The 25,746-nt window shown below is 40.1% G+C and overlaps 1 protein-coding gene and 1 non-coding gene across 8 annotated transcripts in view; one reads left to right on the top strand and one right to left on the bottom strand.

The window, feature by feature from the left end:
• SEMA3D (semaphorin 3D) overlaps positions 1-25,746 on the bottom strand; it is a 216,972-nt gene that overhangs the window by 89,429 nt on the left and 101,797 nt on the right. For all 7 annotated transcript variants that reach the window (XM_038562869.1, XM_038562870.1, XM_038562867.1 and 4 more), the window contains exons 4-5: positions 13,363-13,425; positions 3,862-3,981 (exon numbers count right to left, since the gene is read on the bottom strand). In XM_038562869.1, coding sequence (XP_038418797.1) covers positions 3,862-3,981; positions 13,363-13,425 — 183 coding nt within the window. The remainder of the gene's footprint in view (positions 1-3,861; positions 3,982-13,362; positions 13,426-25,746) is intronic.
• Positions 19,032-19,136, top strand: LOC119864350. The gene has a single exon (XR_005373732.1). It is a non-coding gene; the product is annotated as a U6 spliceosomal RNA (small nuclear RNA).

The raw sequence follows: 25,746 nt of genomic DNA on the forward strand, positions 1-25,746 counted from the left end.
ACACTAACTGTGGGCCAGGAAATTTGCCTCCACTGTCTCAGTGAATCTTCCCCACAAGCCTAAAGATGTAGCTACTTTAAGAATTCCAGCTTTGGGCAGCCCGGGGTGGGGTGGCTCAGCGGCTCAGCGGTTTAGCGCTGCCTTCAGCCCAGGGTGTGATCCTGGGGACCCCGGATCGAGTCCCACATCGGACTCCCTGCATGGGGCCTGCTTCTCTCTCCACCTGTGTCTCTGCCTCTCTCTCTGTGTCTCTCATGAATAAGTAAATAAAAATTAAAAAAGAATTCCAGCTTTGCAGGTGGAATATTGAGGACAGAAGGGGTTAGGAAGAGGCAAAGCAGTAGCTTGAACTCTCCAGGCTGTCGTGCTGGCTTCGGCAGCACATATGCTAAAATTGAAATCTCCAGGCTGTCCCCCAAGTTCCTGCTGTGAACCAATCTCATCTCAGAATTTCAAACTCAGGGATTTAAAAATGTGTTGAAATCAATTTATAGACTCACCGTGATCACGTAACATGATCAAATCCAACTATGTTTCGTTAGAACAGGCCAGCTAATGACAAGCTGTGATAGTGAAGCTTTGGCACGAGAAAGGTTCAGTGAGAACCCATTTAGGGCATGCTTCCCAACTGTGAATGGGGCTGGAGATACATGAGGAAAAAAACACCTGTAGGCAGTGGCTCTCACGTGTACTTAAACATCATTAAGGGCACATTATTTTCCATGGGTCAAACAGAACTGTTGACTCTAAAGCCTATAATGGGACATTGTAATGGGAAAAAGTAAACTGAATCCCAGTGTACAGACAATTATAGTAAAAAGCTAAAAAGGCAAGTCCAAGAAAAAAGGAGATTGTCACAGTTGATGAAAAGTACCAGATAAGCCTTCATAATCATACAGACTTCTGTTTTTAAGATGCAACATTTCATTACATTCTCTAGATAAGCCCCTAACACTGATATCTTGAAGGCTTAGGACAAGGTCTCCCTTATAATCTCCTGGAGAAAGGAATTATCAGGAGAGCCAGTTTCCTTAAACCAGAGTCAAGGACACCAAGAGGGAAAGTATGTAAAAAAATAATAGTTGACTGGACTCTGGGAGATAAATGAACTGAATTGCGGGACACTAACTTCTGAGACAGCTTCAGTTTTAGAAGAAAATTCTTTCAGCCTCATTAATTAAACAAAATGTACCTATTTAATCTGCACACAAATATATTGTTGAAGTAAAGAGACAGGATAGGAAACATTTAATGCTCAGGGCTCCGAGGCAGAGTTACTGGTAACACCACCCCTGCCTCCAGGGGCCGGGCGCGGCCGCTGAGCGCCTGCCTGCGGCCCAGGCGGTGACCCCGGGTCGCGGGATCGAGTCCCGCCTCGGGTCCCGCGGGGCGCCTGCTGCTCCCTCGGCCTGGTCTCGGCTCCTCTCTGTGTCTCTCGGGAATACAGAAATCTTACAAAACATAGCCCCCCTATTTAAGGGTGAGGTCCGCGGCAGCGGAGGGAGGCTCCCGGGGCACCTGGGGGGCTCTCAGGCCCCGCCACGCCGCACCGCACAGGTGTGCATTTACCCGCAGACGCCCACGCAGGTGCACGCGCCGCCCGGCACCCGGGGCCCTGCAAGCCGCTTCTCCCCGCTGCGCCCGTGGCTCCGGAGACAGTTCCCATCGTCATCATCCTCATTGTGCTGCACAACCAGCAGCTGGCCTCGACCTACCGCTCACTGTGCAAACGCAGGATGGACAAAACTCACCATCTCCCTCGCCAACTCGTTACTATTCTCACGTCAGGAACACGGCTCTCCGCCGCCCCGCCAAGGACAGAAGCCTGGGATCGCTGGAGCTTTCGCCCCCGCCCTCATCTCCCCAGTAGCCTCCGGAAGGGACCTCCCACGGTGAGGAGATCACAGTTGCTCTTACAAGGCCGGTCCCTCCAGCCACTGCAGGAGCAACCTTATCTATTTGAAAATGGAAGATACTTCCAAATTCCCTATAGGAAGAATAATGAATTATTGGGACTAACAATTCCCTTAAAAAATTAACCATCTTCAAGCCATCTACAATCACGTGTACCCGTGACCATCTACAATCATCTACAACCATCTACAATCACCTGTACCCGTGACCAAGGAGAGGACAAGGCTCACATCCCAGCTAACCCATATCCTCCTATTCACAGAACTTGTAAATCTGACTGCCCCAAGGCTTCTTGACAGTTCCAAGGAAGTAATTAGCTCCATCAAAATTCCCTTTCAGCACTTGTGACTTTTAGGAGTTAAGGAACACTATCTGCGCCCCTCAGCAAGCTGTGACTTTGGCTTCTAGCCTCGGGACTCAAAACACATCCAAGCTGTGAGGCGATCTCCTATAATTACACCCTATGCCAGGAGCTACTGCTATACATTACCCTGCATCAAAGGTAGGCAAGAGGACATTACACCAGCAGCTAAGAATGATGGATTCAAGTTGCCAAGTCTCCTAGTGGTTCAGAGATTGACCTAGGAGGGTTGCTTTATTTTCAAACAGTTGAGAATGGGCTGGTTAGACAAGTTGGTTAGAGAGTAAAATTAATCCAGCCACAGCTGTGGGTTTGACCTCTGCATGAATCAGTTAAATCAATGTAAAGAAACCTGTTCCATAAGCCCAGACTTTACTTTCAAACACACAGCCAATTATCCTGCAAATATGTGTGGTTATTCACAAGTAGTATATACATAAACATGAGGATGACAGTACAACTCATCAAACCCATACAAAGAAACAATTTACAGTGTGCAGCTAAAGCTCACTTGGGCCTGCTTGCTCTAGAGACAGACTGCTTTGGTTCAATTCTTTGCCAGACCACTTATTAGCTGGGTAAGATTTTAGGCATGTTATTTAATTCCACCGAGACTCAATTTTTACTAACTTGTAAGTTGGGAGTTATAAAGGTAATAAGTTCACTTAAGAGTGGTGAAATTTCAAAGAGACAATCCATGTAAAGTGCCTGGCAGAGATACAAAGAAGGCACTTAGGGACACCAGGGCGGCTCAGCGGTTGAGTGCCGCCTTTGGCCCGGGGCGTGACCCCATGGTCCTAGGATCAAGTCCCACATCAGGCTCCCTGCATGGAGCCTGCTTCTCCCTCTGCCTGTGTCTCTGCTTCTGTCTCTCTCTCATGAATAAATAAATACAATCTTCAAAAAAAAAAAAAAAGGCACTTTAATGTATTAGTTATTAATTAAATTACTGAAATCTATTTTTAAAAATTACTGAAATCTGCATGTTTTTCATTATTAAAATGCTCATTGATAGCTAGAATATATCACTCTTAATTTAGCACATATTTATTTGCATAATTTATTTATTATGGCAATTTGGCCCAGCAGAAATGGCTAGATATTATGGCTATCTGTATAATTTTAAGAAAATAATTAAAATTCTCTGTTCTAAGTGTGCACCGCTGTAACCACATATAATAGGTCAAATTTGCAAGACAGGACAATCGAAATTATAAGATACAATTCCACTTCCACTGCAAGGTCTTATGAGATGTGGATTTTTACTAGGAGCAACTTACTATATAGCTCTAATTACAAGGGCAACTCAAAAGAAAATGAAGACATACCCAGAACCCATAAAAACTACACTTTTAATTTTGATCATCTCATAAAAAAACTTCTGATAAAAAAAAAAAAACTTTTTATTGGGTAGATAAAGTGCATAATCAAAATGGCAATCTAGAAGGTGGTTGGGAACATGAATCTTACACGCTTCAGAAACTATGTGATTCAAACTTTATATTCATATCTTCCTGTGTTATGTCAAAAACATTAAGTGACAAGGTATTAGGACCAATTGTTTTCATGCTATTTCATTATATTACCTCCTTGTAGACTCCAAGATCAATATAACCACATATTGGATGAAATGCTCCAGTTCCACACACATAAATGTGAGTTTTGTTATACGGCTGAAGTACACGGATGAAATTTGCACATTCTGTCTATTGGACATAAACAAATAAAAGCATTAGCACGAAACTCATGTTTTTGAAAGATTATCATTCATACCACCTGTTTCCCGAGTAAATAAATCATCAAGAATAACATCAAAAATGAAAAAGTTTTATGAGACATGCTTAAACATCTGACTTAGCAAAGGAAGCACAACAATCTAGAAACTGTGACTTGAGTGACTGAAGCCTTTTTGAAGTTTTACGGGTGTTGAATGAGTCAGAGTGCTGGAATGCACATCCCTACAGGTATTCGGCGGGACCTAGAGGATGCTGATATTCATACTTTCTTGCAGGACTTACCCAAGAACAAACCCTGTCATGTTCTGATGTTCCCACATTGTCTGTTCCATATAGATCCTACTGCCCACAACACCAACTGTCTCAGCTACACGAATAAAACAAGAACACACTCGTGTATGACCATATATGTAGTCCATTCTTCTTGGATGGAATGGCTTCCACTTTATTCCTATTTTCAATGTTTCAGAGCCTTTAAGATTCAACTTAAATTTGATTTATTGTTTGTTTGAAGAATCTCTTGTTTGTTCTTGCCATATATTTTTTAACACCAAGTCAAATTCTTGAAGGGATTTTTATATTTTTGCTTGCTTTGCATATACTTAGTTCTAAAAATATTTCTTTGCATTATTATTATTATTATAACATATATTATTTCTCCCCTAGTTACTTATAAGTAGTGACTCAATTTTTCAGAGTAGTCATTCCTGTTACTATTTTTTATTTACCTCCCATAAGTAATTCCTTATCTTTACATAATTATTGGAACAATGTTAACCATGGCTTCATGGTTCCTGGACCCCACAACCTCTGAGAAAACACTGGACTGGAAGATTTTATTCTAGATTGACTCTCTCTAGGAGATGGGGAAATGTTCACCAAGAAAGGTATAAACCTATGAAATTACTAGGATTCACAGAAAGTCTAGTTCTTCCCTACCCGAATGGCCATGGGTTCCTCTCCAGTCAGATGTTACCTAATGGGTCACCCTTGCTGGTAGGGTTCTTAGGAAGGAATATATTAAAAAAGAACCCCAAAGACAGAAAAACAGAGCCCTAACTGGCAGGGTGGTTTTTAGAATTAAATACAGCTACCAGAAGGCAGGCAACAACTTAACTAACAGGATTAAGTTAAATAATAGAACATTAATAATTATTTTCTGCCCTGATTTTGATCTAAAATATCAATATCCCAGGGGCTCTTCAGATTTTAGAAAGCAAAGCTACGTCTGCATATGTGTGGTCCAGGGTTCCTAGTCTCTAGGACCTCCCTTGGCCAGCCAGTCTGGCAATTTTGTGTGTCAAGAATTCACAGATCCCGATCCCTGAAATGCGTACATTCTACCACGGAAGAATATTACAACGAACTCAAGGAATCTTCTGCTCTCCGCTTCCCTCTAGGCTGTATGAAAGGACGGGATTATCAGTCCCTCGGGGAGCTGCACAACTCGAGGGTGCTTCCTGCTTCCTTCTCAGGGAGGCAGACCTGGCACCTTTAACGGGGACAGGCTAGGGCTGCTTGGGCTGTAGGATGGGGGGGCACACCGGAGGTGTGTGAGTCACACGAGGGGCATCCCTCTTACCCTGGATATTTCCACGTTTTGTACATGTTCTCAAGCATTCACTCTATGGAGTCTCTTAGGAAAGGAAGACTTTAAATTCACTAGGACAGTTATCTGGCAAATAGTCTTGTTTAACAAAATCGCATTATGTCACCTTTCCACCTTTCCGTCAAGGTGTCTGATAGAGAGAATGATGTTCTGTTTGCACAAAGGGCTCCGCAGGGACTCGCTTCCGATTCTCTCACATCACGGAGGCCAACTCGGAGGATAGAGGAGCCCACGCGAGCCGCGCTCCCGCTGGCCCCACGAGCAGCGCGCAGCAGCAGGAGGAAAGCCGGGGGAGTTTAAAAATGTCCATGGCCCACTAGGTAAACTGCAGTGACAGCTTCGTCACTAGAAAGAGAGGTTTTGGTATTCTCCAGCCTTTATTTTACTCACTCGTGCTCACTGAAGGGACTTCCGCGTTTCTTGCTCCCCCTCCCCCCACCAGGCTGTTCTAGGAGGGTGAGGCCGGGCCAGGCGGCAGCTGCAGGACGCGGGCGGGGCGCTGGGCGGGAGGAGGGCGGGAGGAGGGCGGGGCGCGGGCGGGAGGAGGGCGGGACGCGGGCGGGAGGAGGGCGGGACGCGGGCGGGACGCGGGCGGGAGGAGGGCGGGAGGAGGGCGGGAGGAGGGCGGGACGAGGGCGGGGCGCGGGCGGGAGGAGGGCGGGACGCGGGCGGGACGCGGGCGGGAGGAGGGCGGGAGGAGGGCGGGAGGAGGGCGGGAGGAGGGCGGGAGGAGGGCGGGACAAGGGCGGGGCGCGGGCGGGACGAGGGCGGGACGAGGGCGGGGCGCGGGCAGTCCGCCCCAGCCCCGCTGCCTCCTACGCCCGCTCCTGACACAGCTCAGTTTTCACAAATAGTCATAGAATTTAGAGCGTAATTGTTGTGAACTGAGCACTCGTGTCCTCCAAAATTCATTGATTGAAACCCTAAAGCCCCTGCGGGATGATAATAGGCGGGGGGGCGTAATGAGTCCCCGAGGTAATTAGTCTTAGAAAGAAATCCTGACCCTGGGATTGTCCCGGTGGGATTAGTGCCCTTATGGGGAGAGACAGACCTCCCTCCCCCTCCCTCCTTCTCCCTCCCCCTCCCTCCCTGTCCCTCCCTCTCCGTCCTTCTCCTCCCCTCCCCCCCCATGTGAACACACACAGGACGAGGCCACCTGTGAGTGAGGAAGAGGATTTTCATGGGCTGGAACCCAGGGCCTTTGAGCTGCTGTGAGACGCGGCGGCCCGTCGCATCCGCCCCTACTTTCTGGTGTGTTGTGACGGTGGCCCCCGCTGACCACGGCAGCAATCTTAAAATATTCTGAAATTACTATGTGTATAAGGGAATGATACCTCTTCCTCCCAGGTCATAAAGCATGGGGGTCCTCCTGACCAGGGCCTGTGGGAGACTCCACCGGGAGCTCCTGCTCCCCACAGAGGCGCGGCGGGGGCAGCACCCGGCGGGGGGAGCAGGGGAGCAGCGGGGGGAGCAGGGGGGCGGTGGGGGGAAGCACCCGGCGGGGGGGGGGGGGTAGCGGGGGAGCAGGGGGGCGGTGGGGGGAAGCACCCGGTGGGGGGAGCGGGGGGCGGTGGGGGGAAGCACCCGGTGGGGGGAAGCACCCGGTGGGGGGAGCAGGGGGGCGGCGGGGGGGCACCCACGGGGGGAGCAGGGGGGCGGCGAGGGGAGTACCCAGCGAGGGCCCTGCGGCCCCAGAACCGCCAGTTCTGCCCGAAGTGCTGGTGGCGAGGTTGGTGGGGGGCGGCCCTTGGAGCCGGGCCAAGGCGCTGGCTGGCGGATGCCGCAAGGGCCACGCACCCGGGCCCCGGACCCCAGAAGAGCAAGTTTGGCTTAAATGGCGGGAGCCACGACTAACTTGATGGAATCCGCTTAGTGACCCGCGTGGCTCGCAATCGCAGTGTCATTTTTCGAGGCGTTGAAAAAGATGACTTTGAGAAGCAGGTTCTCCCTTTCCCTGAAACCTGGCTGACCTGTCGGCTCCCCCACTCCCACAGGCGCGGCTGCCGAGAGCCAACATTTTAGTGAGCGATATGCCCAACCTTGGAAAAATACTGCATTTCTCCTTCCTTCCTTATTCCCCCCACCTACCAAGATTTCCATCCGAAGAAAGAGAGAAAGAGAAAAAAAAAATTTTTAAAGATTTTATTTGACGAGCAGGGGGAGCAGCAGAGGGAGGGGAGAAGCAGAGAGCCTGTCCCGGGGCTCGATCCCAGGACCCCAGGATCATGACCTGAGCAGAAGGCAGACGCTTAACCAACCGCGCCACCTGGGCACTGCCTTTTAAAAAAAAAATTTTTTTTTTAATTTATTTAAGAAGGAAATTTAAAATTTGTATCGACTTTTTAATTCTCTCAAGTAAGATTTCAATATTTTGCCTCACATATACATTTATACACTTACATAATTAAATAAATAAGACAAATATAAGACTGAATTAATACTTGGAAGAAAACGCTAATATATATTGGCATTATTTATTAACCTTTGGAATTTTAGTTTCTTCCTAGATATGTGAAAAAAAAACAAAACAAAACAGAAATATGGTAATTTTAATTCTCTAGACTTATATATAGTGCAATTAAAGCTAATACAGTTTTATATGTATTTCTCATAACTAACTTATAATTGCTGATTTCAATTTATTTAAATTATTTAATTCTCTAGACTTATATATAGTGCAATTAAAGCTAATACAGTTTTATATGTATTTCTCATAACTAACTTATAATTGCTGATTTCAATTTATTCAGGTTATATCCGAGGAGACACTCATGATTTAAGTATCTAGTTTATTTTTAGTTTTGGTATATTTTGCAGAATATAGTGATCATCAAACACTTTTAGTCATCACCACAGACTTGCCACCATGCTACACGTTGGGTTTGTCTAACAGACCTCAGAATGGAATCCAGTCCACAGGGGTGTCCGGGTGGCTCAGGTAAGCGGCCCACTCTTGATTCTGGCCCAGGGCATGAGCTCAGGGTCCTGGGACCAAACCCAGCTTCACCGGCCCAGTGCTCAGTGGGGAGCCTGCTGGAAGATTCTCTCTCCCTCTCCCTCAGCCCCTCCCCTGCCCACAGGCCTCTCTCTCTCTCTAAGATAAAAATAAATCTTACAAAAATCCAGTCTACACAAGTATCTGCTTAGGTCTTGCACTCCCTGAAAATATAATAAGTTGTCCACACTTCAAAATAAATACATGAAAATCCACATATCACATCTCTCTCTTAAAAATTGAAGATATAAAGAAGAAATTTCTACAGAACAAAAACTAGTTGTAGTGGCAAGACAGAGGAAAATATTTTAAGAAAAAAAAGAGGTATGCCTATTTAATATAATACTATTATAATATTATAATATTAATTATTATATTTAATATATTAATATTATAGATTAAAATATAATATTTAAATATTTAAAAGTGTATATATCAATAGAATAACTGGGAAATATTTTTTGTATAAGTTGATCACAAAGTAATACATTTTATACAGATATTTCTTGAAAATATGTATAATAATATGATATAATAACATATATATCTTGATAATCTATAAATAACCAATAAAGAAAAGGCAAACACTAAAATTTAAAAATGAACAAACGATAGGAATATGACATTCCAAAAAATAAGCTGTAATCTTACAACTATATAAAATATTTAGTATTGGGGCTCCTGGGTGGCTCAGGGGTGGAGCGTCTGCCTTCGGCTCAGGGCATGATCCTGGGGTCCTGGGATCGAATCCCACATTGGGCTCCCTGTGGGGAGCCTGCTTCTCCCTCTGCCCGTGTCTCTGCCTCTCTCTGTGTCTCTCATGAATAAATAAATAAAATCTTGTAAAAATACTTTTAAAAATTTAGCATTTATAGTAATGAAAGAATTTCAGGCAAAAATAACTGAAATAATTTTTTGGCAAAGATTAAATACAATTATTTTTCATTTACATATTAGCATTAACTATTAACCATATGTTGTACCCACTATTATCAGCAAGAGTATAGCAGCCTATAGCCTCTCGTGAACACGCACTGCTGGTTAAAGCACAAAAGGCATAAACTTTTGGATGAGTTAATTTTGCAATGTGAATAAAAAAATTTATAGCCTAAAAAAATTATATCCTTTGACCAGTAATTCTACTTAACAAAGATGTTCACAGTATTTACATATAAGATTTTTCATGTGAAGCATCACTTCTAATAGCTAAAAACTGGATATATACCAAACTTCTAACAATAGAGGATTGATGAAATAATATATAAAGGAATGCAGTGTAGCTATTAAAAGTAGTGTTATAAAAAGGAATTTAATGACATGGGAAAATGCTCATGGCAGTTTGCAAAATGAAAAAAAAATGTTTTAAGCGACTATGTATACAATGATTTCATTCTGAAAAATAGTAAATAGATAAGATAGAAGAATAAACATCAAAATGACACCAGCTATCTCTGGGTAATGTTCATGGGGGAGGAGATATTTACAGATGACTTCCATGCAATTTGAAAACTTTCTACAATGAGTACTTTGTTTCACTTTTAGACATTCTTTAAAAAAGAAGAAAGAAAGAATGTAATCATAGAACTTGGGCGATGGAAGATGCTTTGACTCTACGTCATGTCTCCATTGACAAGGTTGTGTGCCTCCGGGGTTAAGATGACAAACACAACCCAAGCTGCCCACATCCTGTCCGCTCTTTCGCCTGGACTGAGCTGTTGACTCCACTCTTTATAGTCAGGATACAGACATTTCTTTAGTGACTTTCTTTTGAATAATATTCTTAGCAGAAACAAAATACTATGAAATAGCTTCCTGGCACTATTTCCTTTCTTTGGACTCAACTGGAAACTGTGGTCAAGGAAGGGGAATAGTTCTCTTTTGTTTCCTCGTCTTCCACTCCCTCCCCACTCCAATTAGCTAACTTTCATTATGGTAAATAATTCACTATTTTTCAGTTATATAGTACCTCTGTGTAAAGGGACAGTCTTTCCAAACACTTGTTAATCCTAAAAACACTCTTGGGAAGTAGGTAAAAATTACTAGAGAGAAGGGAGGAATGAGGGTAATGCCAAAGGTAATAAAAGAGGTCAATAAAACCACACATTTGTCTCAGTTTTCTGTTGGCTAAAATCTATGCAGTGCTGTAAACTGAGGATCTCTGTTATGTGGATATTCTAGAGAGAAGTGATTTGAGGGGTACACTTTTTGGATAAGGTTTTCAGTCCTTATATGTAGGGTTCAGATCTTTATGTATAGATCACAGTGTTGTGTGAGAGCACTGATTATGGAACAAGACTTCTGGACTCAATTGCTGTCTTCACTGTTTACTAGATATGTGATGATATTGGACAAGCCATTTAATTTTTCTGGCCTCAGTCTTCTCATCTACAAAATGAGGCATAATCATAAAATCTAGCATATAATATTGTTACAAGGATTAAATGAGATTATAAAGTATTGGAAGCAGTTCCTGGAACTCAGTAAGTGCTATAAAAGTGTTACCCATTCTTTTTTTTTTTTTTCCCATTCTTAATAATTCCAAAATATAATATTTTTAAATGGCAGATTAAAAAGGAGACAAAGAATTGTATTATCCCTACATGATTCAACATCAAACTTTACAGACTGCAGTAAGAAGAGAAGAACTCCCCCTATCTCTAATCCTGGGCTGGCAGTAGGTGTGCTTAAAGGTTCGAGGTGACAAGTAGCTCCCAAACACAAATGAATGGCAAGAGTACGTTCCGAGCACTGGGTCCTTCCTGCATGCTCTAGAATACCACTTCTAGAAAAGTTTACCACCTCTTGCTTTAACTTAATAATAGGGCCAATGAATTACTATATAACTAGAATTAGTGAACATACGGAAAGGAGAACACTGTCACGATTAAAACCTTCACTGATTGTTTGACCTCGGGTGTTTTCCCCTCATCTTCTCCATGGGAACACTGACATTAGTTTAGTGGAGGAAATTTAAGCCACCTTTTCCTACTTGCCTCCTTTTGAAACAGTTAATACTGGCAAAACACAAAATATTAAAGTGTTCATGCTGTTTATAGCATGTTTGTACTGTTATTAAAATAATTTTGAAAGCTCTCAGAACCAGCACAGTCTGCCCACCCCCACAACTACAAGCAAACATGGAGGATGTGCAGACCTGAGCACCTGCTCCCTTGGGTCCTGAACAGGTGAAGAGATGAGGGACACGGAGGAAGAAGGATATCTTTTAGAATAGTTTGATCCTCTTCATTTCAGGTAGAATGACTGTAAAAACGGTCTCCTGCTGCCTTTGATGCTAATACCCCCACTATATTTCTGTTAACATAAATGTACCTGATAACATTTAACATTGAATGAATACAAAATCGGGCATAATCAAGTTTCCTTCTTTCCTTTTGCTTTGATCACTTTGTTTTGTAGTGTCGTCACTATGTATTAAAAGCTCTATGACAGCAGATACGGCATCCTTTCAGACACCTGCGTATGTACACATTGAGGCTCTTAATAAATATTTGTGAAATAAACAAATACCTGAACAAATGGGTGAACAAACTAGCTGTTTCAAATTCTTAGTTTTCTAAACTTCCTCTCAAATATGTCAGGCATCATGTGTCACGTTGCTTTATTTTTATCACATTGATAAAGTGAGAATTTTTGCATCTAATTATGCTTTCCCATAACACACACTTATTTGTTGTTATTAAATATGAAGGCATTGCTGGCTTAATCCCCCCTGGGTTACAGTGTTTACGGCAACATTACAGAATGTTGCAAAAAAAGCCTCAAGATATCCATGGTTTTGGAAAGTTTAGAACCTCTTTTCATCTTCAGATACATTCAGGAAGTGATTTATTTTGCCAAAAAGAAAAAAAAAAAAAAAGCAATTTTCCCTATCACCACAGTGCAAGAAGTCAGGGCAGGACGCAGGGCATCTGGCCTGAGTCAGAGCCCCGGGAGGGGTAGGAGAGGCAGAGAGGGCCGCAGCGCTCTTCCATCCCCACGGGGGATAAAGCAGGCAGCAGGCGGGCTGGGGGGGCGGGGAGCCAGGACAAGGGGGACCACGCGAGAGCAATTCAGACGGAGCCTCCAGGGCAACTAAGTGGGTCGCGTGTTGCTAAGGGTTTTCTCTGGCTCTTACGGCAGCTTAAACCAGCAGTTTATATTAGAGCCCCATTATTTAACTTTTATAACTTATTTCATATAATTACGCTTAAGTGAATTTTAGAGTAAATTATTTCTAGTTCTTATTCCAGAATGTGATGTCATTCATCTTCACCCCATCGTTCTTAGTGTCTCTACAATGCAACACTTGAAATTTTTCTTCTAAATGCTGTAAGTTTAATTTTAATCCAAATTAACTTAAACACCAATTGTATGTTTGTGATGCTGAACTACTCATGATTTTTTGTGCATTTGCAAAATACGGGCATATAAGTGAAAAATATGCAATACTATAAGTATTTTTCTGATGACTTATTTTTTGATATTTCAAGTGTTTTTCTGACATTTGTGTGAAGAAAATAAGAATATCCAGAATTAACAGTTTAGAAAGTCTTGTATTTCTAAATTTCTGAGAATAATGGCATTCCTTTTGGCAAGATAGAAATATTTTATATTTTCTTGATCTTGACACAGAATGTTAATGCAGCCTTAAAAATAATACACCAATGCTGTTAATTCAATAAAAACCAATATTGACTATCATATCAGTACCAATTTAACAAAGATATTTTTAAAGTCTCATACTTACATTGGCATCTTTCCCAGCTAATTTGCATAATTCCACTCGTTCCTTTGCAGCAGGCCAATAAATCTGTAAAACATTTCAGTGTGTCAGAATCTGAATATCTAAAACACTCTACCATTCTAATTAGGAAAATGAGTGCATGAAATTGAAGAGTGGATATCAAATCAAGTTCAAAGCATGTTGTATGAATTTTGAGATTTAAATATTTTCCAAAGTCACCCTAAAAAGGTTTCTAAGAAAAAGCTATAGAACCATCCATTTGTATATTTTGATCTAGTTTCTTTTTAAATGTATTTAATAAGAGATAAATTATGTTGAGAAGGCCACAAATTCTTATTGTGATGTCAACAGAATGTCAGAAGAGCATTTGCTTAAGTAAGAGATTCTATTTACGCTGTTTTTCTGTGCTTACTCAGAGTGCTGAAGCATATATAAACGTGTGCAGGGAAGTGTGTGACAAAGCACTTTGTTACAAGCATAAGTTAACACTCCGAGTCAAAGATCAGTGTGGATTTGCTGGCAAATTTAACATGTATGGAGCTCAGATGCATCTGTCGCTTAAACATTTTTTATGTATTATCTTATTTGAATCTCACAATGACCCAGTGAGATGGCTATACTAACTCTCTCCATTCTCACATCAGAAAACTCATTCATACGGCCATTAAGTAACATGTCAAGGGCCCCGAACACAGTCACCAGCAAAGCCAAAATATGATGCAAAGTCGGTCTGAAGTACGGGGGTCTCAATCACCACATAATAATTATTATTTGGGCAAATGATTAAGGATAAAGGCAGCAAATCCCTCGGGTGGTAGCTTTTACTCATGCTTTAACTGTCTGGAATTTATCACACAGGTTTTCTTTTGTTTTTAACAAAGTTTAGCACTTCTGTCAAGAAGGTTTTGCAAAATAAGGTTCAAACAGCTACTTTACTCCATTAGCTTAAAGGGAGAAATGCTCTCTACTAAGCTACAGGCAAGAAGAAACAGGAAGAGCAAACTTGGAGTTGCTCATAATATATGTTCCAAGAGTTCCTGACAAACTTTGATGTTTCTCACCAATGTTAGCAGAAAAATGCCTTAATAGGTGAGGAAAAAGGGAAATATCCTGAGGGAATGCACTGGAAGAGACTTGTTAAACCTGGAAATCTCAAATGACTTAGAAGTTACAAAATTTTAGAGTTTCATGTTTCTGGGTAAAGAAGAATAGAGAATACCACTCACATTCCCTTACTAGACAAATTTGATAAAATTACTGAGATTTTTAAATGAAGCAATGTTGTTCATTTAGAGCACACTTTAATAGGCTGCAAATTATAATCCAAAGGTGTGCCTAGGCAGGGTGGCACAGCCAGAGCAGACTCAGGTGATGTGGTTCACAGTAAAGGACTAAAGACACTACTTATTAAAACATGGTTTAAATGGCAATTATATTTTCACACAATTTTGAAAATTAGCCAGCCATAAAATATGAAGGGACCACAGCAATAAAAAATTGTATAGCTGGATCTTAGCAGTTAGTTATTAGGTAAAAAGTATAGTTTCCAAAACTACAAACAGAATGATCCCTTCAGAATAATGTTAAAAACAGCTAAAATAAAAGAGGCACTTTAAAGGTATATGTGCAGATGGAATAAAGGAGCAAAAAGCCGAACAAGACTGATGAATACAGGATTCAGAACCATGGGTGCCCCAGACTGGAAAAAAAGACTTAGGTGGCTCAGTGGTTGAGCATCTGCCTTGGGCTCAGGGCGTGACCCCAGGGTCCCGGGACGGAGTCCCACATTGGGCTCCCTGCATGGAGCCTGCTTCTCCCTCTGCCTGTGTCTCTGCCTCTCTGTGTGTGTCTCCCTCATGAATAAATTAATAAAATCTTAAAAAAAAAATAGAAGGCTTAAATTGTAGTAAGAAGCAGCCATTTACCAGATCTTAGTTTCTGTTCTGGATGATGCCTTTTCAGGTATTTGAATGCATAATTTAAAACAACTGAGTAATACAGATTAATAAATAAATTAATCAAAATGGGCCATGCATAGGGTGATCAACAATAGTCAATCATCAACCCAAAATCATGCGGCCCTAAATAAATGAATGAATGAAGAATAAACACAGAACACCATAGCTGGCAAGAAATTTTAGTTTCTTCCAGTTGTTTTTTAATTGTTTGTTTGTTTGCTTATTTTTAACCACTAGTAGCAAAAACACTGAAGCCAGTGTTCTTTTTCTCTCATAAAAATATCATCTTGATTTCATGGTAGCTTTGCTTCTGATTTGGGCTCATGAGCTCAAGGCACCTTCTCTTAAGACATTTTTTTCCTAGATGATTCATTTTTATTTTTTATTTTTAATTGTGGTAAAATGGACATAACAAAATTTATCATCTTAGTCATATTTACAGTTCGATATTGTCAAATATATTCACTTTGTGCAACCAATTTTCAGAATTCTTTCATCTTGCAAAACTATAACTCTATACTTGCTGATTCTGAATATTATAGTGATTTTACAAAGGACAACTTTGTATCCTTGGACTGAAAATAAGGGGTATGCAGAATACATATCCATGATCTGTCAATGGGTTTAACCTTTAGCTTGTTTTATTTGGTTTCTAGTCTAGATTAATATTTCTTTGAGTCTTTTCAATACATCAGACACCATTCTGTTTTTCATGATGGTAAATTTAATTTCATTTTATTTCTGAAATCCATTTCAGAAATAAATTTAGAAAAATAGCTATAGATATCTGTTCTGATCTAAATATCTTATTGGTATAAATTCTATTTTAAAAAAAAGAAAAAGAAAAAAAAGAAAAGGAAAATACGGAATTCTTCTACATTAAGTAAATAAGATTTAAAGAGGAGAAGGATTATCAAAGGATGTTTTCACCCAACCAGCCTATTGGGTGATGACTTAAAGTGAATCATGAGATAAATGTTTCTAAAACTGATTATGAATACATTTGTTGAGGCTTCAGAAGGACGGTGTTATTTAAAGAGGGAGTCGGGGAAGCAATCCTTATGTCTTCTTTGAAATCTAAATGAAAGTTCCAAAGTTAGCACAGAATACGTATTGTTCTTTAATTATTTGTTTATTACACACATAATTACAAAGGGCCCTCGGTCTGCCGGGCGAGGTGTGGCAGTAAGTCAGGAAGATAGTTCTGCAACAGAGAAGGTAACTGCATTTCTCCAGGAGACACAGGTGAGCAGAGAGCTCCGAGGATCCAGCCACCGCACCCCGGGAGCACTAAAGGCCCGCGAGGGGCCCACCAAGATACAGGGCCCAACTTTTGAGCCATTGTTTTCAATTACTTGCTCCGAACAGTCTCGACTCTAATTTTTTCTTAAGGACTTAACACTAAAATAGTAATTACAGATTCCTTCCTTCTCTTTGCAAAGGAATACAAATCTCTAAAAGATGTTTTAATGGTTTGTTGTACATTTTCAGCTATTAATTATAAGTCATATAATTGTAAATTGAATTGATTGTAAGTCACATAATTGAAAATTGAAATGTGTCATCCTAGGTAACGAAGCAATAAAACTAAAATTATAAGCATCAGAGAATCAGGTTTTTGATTAGTGGGTAAATGTTCTACAAAGATACCCAAGCACTGAGAATTTGTTGAGCTCCAGAAACCAATTTTAATAAATCTTCTAATCTCTGTTTATAGCAGGTATTTGTTCCCAAAATGTTATCTCACTTTTCACCATTTACCTTCAATCCCATAATGTCTAGACCCGTTAAAAACAGAAATTATCCTTTAATCATTATTTTTGCACAGTAATTCTAAGATAGTATCACAAAGATAATTTTACTTCTTAAGATAACATAAGCCTTAAAAATAAAGATTCATTAAAATTATATATTGGCTTATTTTGACACAATGCTGTCAAGAATTTAGGAATCACAAATAGAATTACCTTAATAACAACAACCTAGGAGATATCTGATTATCTTCCAGACTCAAAACATTTACTTTAAAGGGGGAAAAAAGAATCTTTGTAGTTGTGCCAATATTTAAAAGCTATCATTTTAATCATGAGTTATAGTGGGATTTTCTTTTACTTACCACCTAGTCATTAGAATAAAGGGCCTTCTAAAAATATTCCTTTTAATTCTATGTTGGTAAAGAATTTAAAGAAGCAAAATTTCACTTAATTCAATCTAAAAATATAATAAAGCAAAGCAATAAGTAAAAACAACACCAACAAAACCCATGTACTTGCATGGGGTTGGCAGATATATATTCAAGTAATATTTTTGTTCTTCAATAATCTTCTGAAGTGGCATATTTGACATATATATCAAATCTCTGTATCTATATAAAAGTCTTCCATCATTTCCATGTTTTTCCAGTCAAATTGTGTGCACGCATGTGTGCATATATGTGGGTACATGTGCAGGGTGTGCACACCAGTGCATATATGTGTGTACGTGTGCAGGGTATGCATGTGGGTGACATATGTGTGGGTGTCACACATGTCATGCGTAGAGTGTGTGCGTACTTGTGTGCATATATGTGGGTGTGTGCACAGGGTGTGTGCACATGGGTGCATATATGTGCATGTAGCATACATGTGTGTGTTTGTAGGTGGGTAGAGAGAGAGACAGATGCACACAGAGATACATCTAGAGAGAGATATTAACTCTGACTGATTATAGAACAACATATTTCATAAATATTCCCAAGTTTCAGCATAGTCTACCCGAAAGCCCAAGAAGTACCTGAGATCCTCAGAATATTTCAGCCTAGTCACTACACTTAGAAATACAATGTCCACAAAATCCATTTTGGTCATTAGGTAATGTGAGCAGATTTGAAGCAGTGCATTAACATTCTCATTACTTCTGAATTTATTGGCAATAGAATGTCACACGTTTTCTTGCACTTCAGACTGTGGTACGTGCAGTGTCACGCTCTCTTAAAAGCTGCATGAGCAGGACAACAAGACACACACTCCTAAAGTTGATGCGGCTGTACGACTCCCTTGGAAAGTTACTGTGGATATTTTTCTTTCACTTATCAAAAAAAGACACACCAGAGGCAGAGATGCTACTTGCATAATTGCCATATTAAGTGTCCTGAAATAGTCCCATGGGACACTAGTTCTTAACTAACACTGTATGACATACCGAAACCAGGCTGTAAGGTATCATTTTGGTGGGAAGTAGTCTTTGGAACCTTGGTGCTTAGTACAAAGGATCTCAAATATGTACAAAGCTTAGAGCTGCTCTCTCTACCCGTATGGAGGACAGACATCAGAAATCAAATATATGTTCTCTGTGGATCCTGATGAACCCGAGAATTTCTCTCAACATAATTATTCAGGGTGTAATTACTAATTGAACCACTACTAAATAATTTGGGGTTGAAAATTAATTTTGAGTGCTAATCTTGTTGATCAAGTTAATGACAGAAAACTACTCTGAGAAACGAGTAAATTTATAAAATTTCTCCACTTGGAAGTGACAATTTATTGGTTGAGGTTTCAAAACAAGTGCATCTGATAAGTCAGTCTCCATGTCCTATAATTTACTGATTCAACTACTATAATTATGTTGCTTCCATAATATTTCACAGTTGAAACAGAACATTTCCAAAGGATTCATTTGTGTAAATTACACCTGGGAGGATCAAATATTAACATCTAAAAAAATATATATGTAGTGCTCACTTTGGCAGCAGATTTACTAAATGGAATGATACACAAAAGATTAGCATGGTACCTTTGCAAAGATGGCACATAAATTCAATCCTTATTACTACTTTTTTAAAGATTTTATTTATTTATTTGAGAGAGAGATCAAGGGTGAGAGACATGAGCTGGGGGAGGAACGGAGGGTCAAGCTGACTCCCTGCTCAGCGGGGAGCTCAACGTGGAATTCAATCTCAGGACCCCAAGATCATGACCTGAGCCAAAGTCAGACACTTAACTGACTGAGCTATCCAGGTGCCCATTCATATTGTTTTTTAAAAAAGAGAATAAAAATATATACATGTATATGTATTTTTTTCTTTCAGAGTATAGATTCCCAGTATCATAAGAGATCACTCTAAAAAATGAATATTGTCCTCAGTGTCACTGTACATATATGCTCAGCTATTATAGTTTTATTTTAAACATATTTTAAAAGAGATATAATACTGATTTCCTTATGAAAGTATAATGGGAGCTGTATATGCATTTTAAAATACAACCTATGATCTGATTATCTTTTTTTTTTTTAATTTTTATTTATTTATGATAGTCACAGAGAGAGAGAGAGAGAGAGAGAGAGGCAGAGACACAGGCAGACGGAGAAGCAGGCTCCATGCACCGGGAGCCCGACGTGGGATTCGATCCCGGGTCTCCAGGATCGCGCCCTGGGCCAAAGGCAGGCGTCAAACCGCTGCGCCACCCAGGGATCCCTGATCTGATTATCTTATACTGATTTTATTTGCTTATCTCTATCCCAAATCCAAAATGTTGTTTCTTTGTTTGTTCTTTGAAGCATTTTCACTTCCCTTTGAATACAAACAACTCAAAAGTAAATACTGCAATGTCTCTAACAATTATTGTTTCATTCATAACTTATGTAACTCATTAACAGTTATCACTTAGTAAGGTGAAATGTCAGGCAATTTATTTTTAATTATTTAATCTTAGGCAAGTTACAGAAACATTCAAATAATGATAAGGCCTATAATGACATCTTAAGGAAATTCTAATTATATCTGTTCTTTGTTACATCTTCGGAGAAGCAATTTAATTGACTCAAGTTAGCCAGTGCAAGGTCAGTCAAATGTCCCTTGGCCTAATTCAGAGAGGCCAGAACTGAACAGAATACACAGAAGGGAAACTTACAACTTGTTCATAAAATTTAACTAAGGATAAAAATTCAGAGCCCTAAAAATGCAGATGGGCGTCTCTATCAAAGAACAGTATTCAAGTTTGTGAATGGTTGTAAAAAAAAGTTGGGAAAATGTTGGTCTACATGCCAATGGTAAAGGGTTAAAGGAGTAAGGACTGCTCTGGGTTCCAGGAACAGAGGGAGGTAGGAGATCTGAGCTCAATGAAAAATAAGGACAACAGCAGCCTAAGTAGAGCTTGCATGATTGAAACTGGCGGGGGGCGAAGTTGCTATAGATGGGTTGTTTTGGCTCTTAAGTTTGGGTATGACTTGCCCATGTTGCTTCCTTCATTAAGTCTTGGGTGAGGATTGTCTCTCCCTTTTCCTTCTCAGGACTCAGCTCAAAGCTTCTTTCACAGTTAGCTTCTTCCACCTAATTTCTCTGAATGCTGATACACTTGTGTTTATCATATCCGTCTGCCACTTTCCTCTTGCAAGTAAATTTAGTTTGGAACCCTTTTCTGGTTGTAAAGATCAATGAAATGCAATGGAATTAGAATACTAAATTCGAGTCCCTACTTCACTGCTCATGAGCAGCTAATGCTGTGCTTTCAAATGTCACCTGAACACTCTCCTCAGAATGAATCAGTTCTCCTTGGAATATATCTGTCCTCCTCTGGATGATCCTTTCTTATATAAGTCCATTTTAATATCACTTCCTCAGAAAAATCCTTCTCTGAAGACCAGCTACTCCACTTGCCATTTGTAGCGATGTGGATGCAGCTAGAGAGTATCATGCTAAGCAAAAGAAGCCCATCAGAGACAAATAACATATGATTCTACTCATATGTGGAATTTAAGAAACAAAACAAACAAGCATACGAGGAAAAAAGAGAGAGAGGCAAACCAAGAAACAAACAACTAAAGAGAACAAATTGCTGGTTACCAGAGGGGAGGTGGGTAGGAGGACGGGTGAAATAGGGGATAGGGACTGAGGAATAGGATGCTTGCTGTGATGAGCACCAGGTGTTGCATGCAAGTGTTGAGTTAGCATATCTACACCCGAAACTAATATTACACTCTATGTTAACTAACTGGAATTTAAATAGAAACTAAAATGAATGAAGGAAGGAAGGAAGGAAGGAATGAATGGATGAGTGAATGAATGAATAAAGTCATTCCCCCCTGACCCCCAGGATCATCACCATAGTTTTTCACTACATTTAAGTGATATTCTCCTATTTGTTTCCTTTTTTCTTCTCCAACAAACACTCCCTTTAGAAACCAGAGGCACCATGAGGACAGAGACCCAACCCGTTTTATTCTCCACCGGACGCCCGGCCTTGGAAGGCCGCTGGAGACATGGCAGGAGCTCAGGAATCACATACTGCATGGAAGGGAGAGGAACACTAGAGTATCCTGCTACCTAAAAGAAATTTTAAGAAATCCACAAAGGGTAATTTTGAATTTGTGGTGCAGTCACACGTGAATTTGAGTGCAATTATGCTTGTGGACAGACAATATAATTCTGTACGAAACCCAGGTCACAGTCTTCATTGTCTTCCTAAGCATATGCCTCAAATATATGACTCCTTGAAATTTCGTGACTACTGACCTCGAGGGACGAGGAGTGCTGCTTTGCGTCCTGCCTCTGTAGTGGCTGGCACAGTGTCACACGCCCAGGAAGCCCTCAGTACTTACTGAAAAGTGATCTGCGGAGTTTCCCTTAAAAGCAGAGACAGAGGAGGAGTTCTTGTCAGCGTTCCGGCAGGAGGCTGAGCCATGTGACAGCACCCTGCCAGCGTGGCACAGTGACCAATGGGCCCCGCACATCAGCACCCGAGCTGGCAAGCCAGCACATCCCTGAACGAGGCGATTGTTTCACCGCTGGGTCACTGGACGGCATGTGCTCCGCAGGCACTGGGAAACAGATTAATCACCCTGAAAATAAGCAGGGTGCCGTGTAACAAAAGGTAATTTATTGGGATGTCCACCTGGTTTCCAATGTTCATATTTTCTTAATACTAAGTATTAAAAAAGGTGGCAATTTTCTTTTTTCAATGTCTTGATTTTAAGTGAGAAGTATTGATTCAGAGACTTTCACCCTAAATAATAGATTTACAGGGCAAAGCATTAGGGGGGATTGTCTTATTCAGCCATGATGTGAGTTAATGGGACTGGAGTCAGAAGGTCATTTGGACTTATAAAAGCATTTCTGCTTGTACTCAGTATAAAGCAAGCAAGTACAGGATCCTCGGGCATGAAAACTCTCTTGTTTTAGACTTCCTTATGGAAAGAAAAATAACAAAGCGCTTTTCATGCATGCTACACAGAGAATGGTGTTTAAATATTCCACCAAAAATTATTGTATTTAAAATTACAAAGTCATTTAGCTTGGTTATTTTCTTAAAATAAGTGCTTAAAAATAGGGGCACAGTTTGATGACCTTCAAGTAACCTAATTTTCATCATCACATACTGAGTCCATGTTAAATAAGAAGAAAAATAATCCAAAAATGGCATTATGATTGTTAGGTGGAAGAAAAATAACAATCACAATTATAAACATGGAATTACTTTACTAACATTCTGCTAAAAAGAGAAAAAAAAAAACCCTAATCCTCTTAAAGTATCTGAGTTCTAGCTTAAGTATTTCATATTGATGTTTATACAATATTTCCTTTTAAATAATTTTGATTATTTTGTGGTTAAATAACCAACAGAGTCAAGTCAAGTTCTGAAGAAAATGTGGGGACCATGTGCAAGGCAAAATGAAGTTATGTCAAATTTTTTCACAAAAATATGGAATTATCTTAGGTAGGCTACATAATTGCCCTCGTACAATGCTTTCTCATTTCGAAATCCATAGGAAAACGTCCTCCCTCGCCTAGAAACATTTTTAGTATTTTTTATATTAGAAATGAACATGAATTACTTTAAATAGAAAAACTTCCTTAACACTACAAGATTAACTAATTAGGTTCTTGGTGGGGCTTATTAAAAGATCTTAGCTAGGGATCCCTGGGTGGCTCAGTGGTTTAGCTCCTGCCTTTGGCCCAGGGTGTGATCCTGGAGACCCGGGATCCAATCCCATGTCAGGCTCCCTGCATGGAGCCTGCTTCTCCCTCTGCCTGTGTCTCTGCCTCTCTCTCTCTCTCTGTGTTTCTCATGAATAAATAAATTAAAAATATTAAAAAAAAACTTAGCTAACATAGCAATTCTTCGAACATTTTCTAATATTTTTAGAAAAGATTTTTATTTACTTGAGAGGGTATGGGGGCTGGGCAGAAGGAAAGGGAGAAGCAGGCTCCCAGAGAGCAGAGAACCCAAAGCAGGGCTCGATCTCAGGACCTTGGGATCATGACCTAAGCCAAAGGCAGATGTTCAATGAATGAGCCACCGAGGCACCCCTAAACATTTTATATACAATATTTAATTTTGACACATATGAGTTTCAAGAGAAATGATTTTTTAATTAATTAAAAAGGAACAAAGTTGATTAAATATTATCTCAAAATGAAAGTAAACTATTTGAAGATTAATTTCAAAGATAACTGAAAAAATAGAGTCAGATTCCAGCAGAAATCTATGGAAAAGCATGTGAAACAAGATGTAAAACCATATATGTTTTGTTTGAGGCTATTAATAGTTAAAAGGTAAATGATACCAATAATAATATTAATATTTTTCATTTGGTTGCCTCTATGGTTCTAATTTGTATGCTTCAGGAATATATATAATGAGGAATATAATGAGGAGGTCCGTTAAATTTGGAGGTAAAACAACATCCCTTTGAGGGCTCATTTTAAGTAGTAAGTAGTAAGGCAAAATGTTAAAAGAGACGTTTTAGCTGAGCAAAAATTCAAAAATGAGATGGTAGGTTAAGAAGCAAAAAATTTCATTGTAGGTGGCCAAGAATCCTATGGATGATTTTACCCACGATCAGCTATAAATACATGGAAACTGGAAATTAGAAAGTTTTTTCCTTTCTCTAGAGAAGAATATTTCATCTGAGACAGTTCTAGTATGTGTCCTACAACCCCCAAAATGAGGAGTAGGTGCCAGAAAAGGAGCTTTTACGGGACCTCAAGAAGCACTTGCTGTTGAACATGTAGTTAGTGGAACATTCTAGACTAATGTCTAAAGGTGAGAGAGAGACTAACAAGCTGCAGGGAAAATAGAGACCAAACTCAGTGGCTCCACTAATATCAGCCTGAACTTCTAGAATATGTCTAGGAAAAGACACATGATGGTTTTCCATGGAAGAGATGGGAGCCATGCTCACTCAAAAGTGGGATAACATGAGGCTACTTTAGGTCAAACTGCAATCCTTCTCAGGATTAAAAATTAAAACATACCAGTCAGAGAAGAGATGTAGTCACCTTATCCAGAGAACTGCAAAGGAAAGAACTCCAGAAAGAGGAAATCCGCCCCCCACCCAAAAACAAAAAACAAAAAATAAAAAACAAAACAAAACAAAACAAAAAAAACTCACTAAGATGCCTTTGAAAGAAAAGCCATCTTTAAACATCTGACAAGGCCAGAAAGTAGAGAAGTGAGGTCCCTCTGACAATGACAGTAAAGTAGACACTTGTCCAAACCCCTCTCCTCCTCCCTTCTCCTGATTTGAATAGAGACGTAGTAAACTCTGTTTCACAGGCTTAAGGAAGAGGAGGAGTGCTAGGTAGGGACAAAGAGAAGTCTCTGAACACCTCCCTGCCCAGGAGCCTTCCTTCACATGGCATGACCAAATGGGGACAGATAGAAGGAACAGAGCTTGAAAGTTTTATTACATCAGACCTGGACCTTTTAACTGCTACACGACAACTGCCTATTCTAAGAGTGATCTTGAAAACCATGGTTGCCTGTTGGAGTTACTCAACAGGTCCAGAGAAAGGAGTTCCACAGAGCAGACTGAAAGGACTGGTGGGAGGTAAAATACAGTTGTTTATTATTACACTCCGTGAGTTGACACACCAGTCACTGTTAGGTTAGTAGGTAAAATAAATAATAACTGTAGTCTCAGAGTAAGTTTATTTCTCATTGATCTACTTGACTGCTTCTATAGCCCACTTGAAAAAGAGAGAGAAGAAAAAAACAAAGGAAACCAAGAAACAAATCCTTAAATAATATGAATACAAAAGCAGAACTTAGTTTAATAAATCATCCCCTTTGTGATCTGTTTGCTTACATCCTGGTTTAGAGACTCACTCCACCCATTCATGGTTTGAACTGCTTCCAAAGTGAGTTACATTTTCAGATGGAAGGATCCCAACAACTCATTAACTCAGAAGTCAAATTAACTAACATAATCAAACAGAGTACTGGATATTTATATATATACTGTTAACTATGACTCCATTAAAAAAAAATGAGAAAGAGACAGAGAAAGGAGAGAGAAAGAGAGAGACTTTCAGTTTGTATATATAACTCCTGCAGTTTACATAGAGGAGGCTCTGGATTTTATATGGATTATTGCTAGGAGTACTTAAGCCTGGTTGAGGTGGAGAATGTTCATTTATAGTCAAAGTGTAGTGATGCCATCTAGTTTA

Source organism: Canis lupus, chromosome 18 (genome assembly GCF_011100685.1).
Source record: "Canis lupus familiaris isolate Mischka breed German Shepherd chromosome 18, alternate assembly UU_Cfam_GSD_1.0, whole genome shotgun sequence".
Classification (NCBI taxonomy): Eukaryota; Metazoa; Chordata; class Mammalia; order Carnivora; family Canidae; genus Canis; species Canis lupus.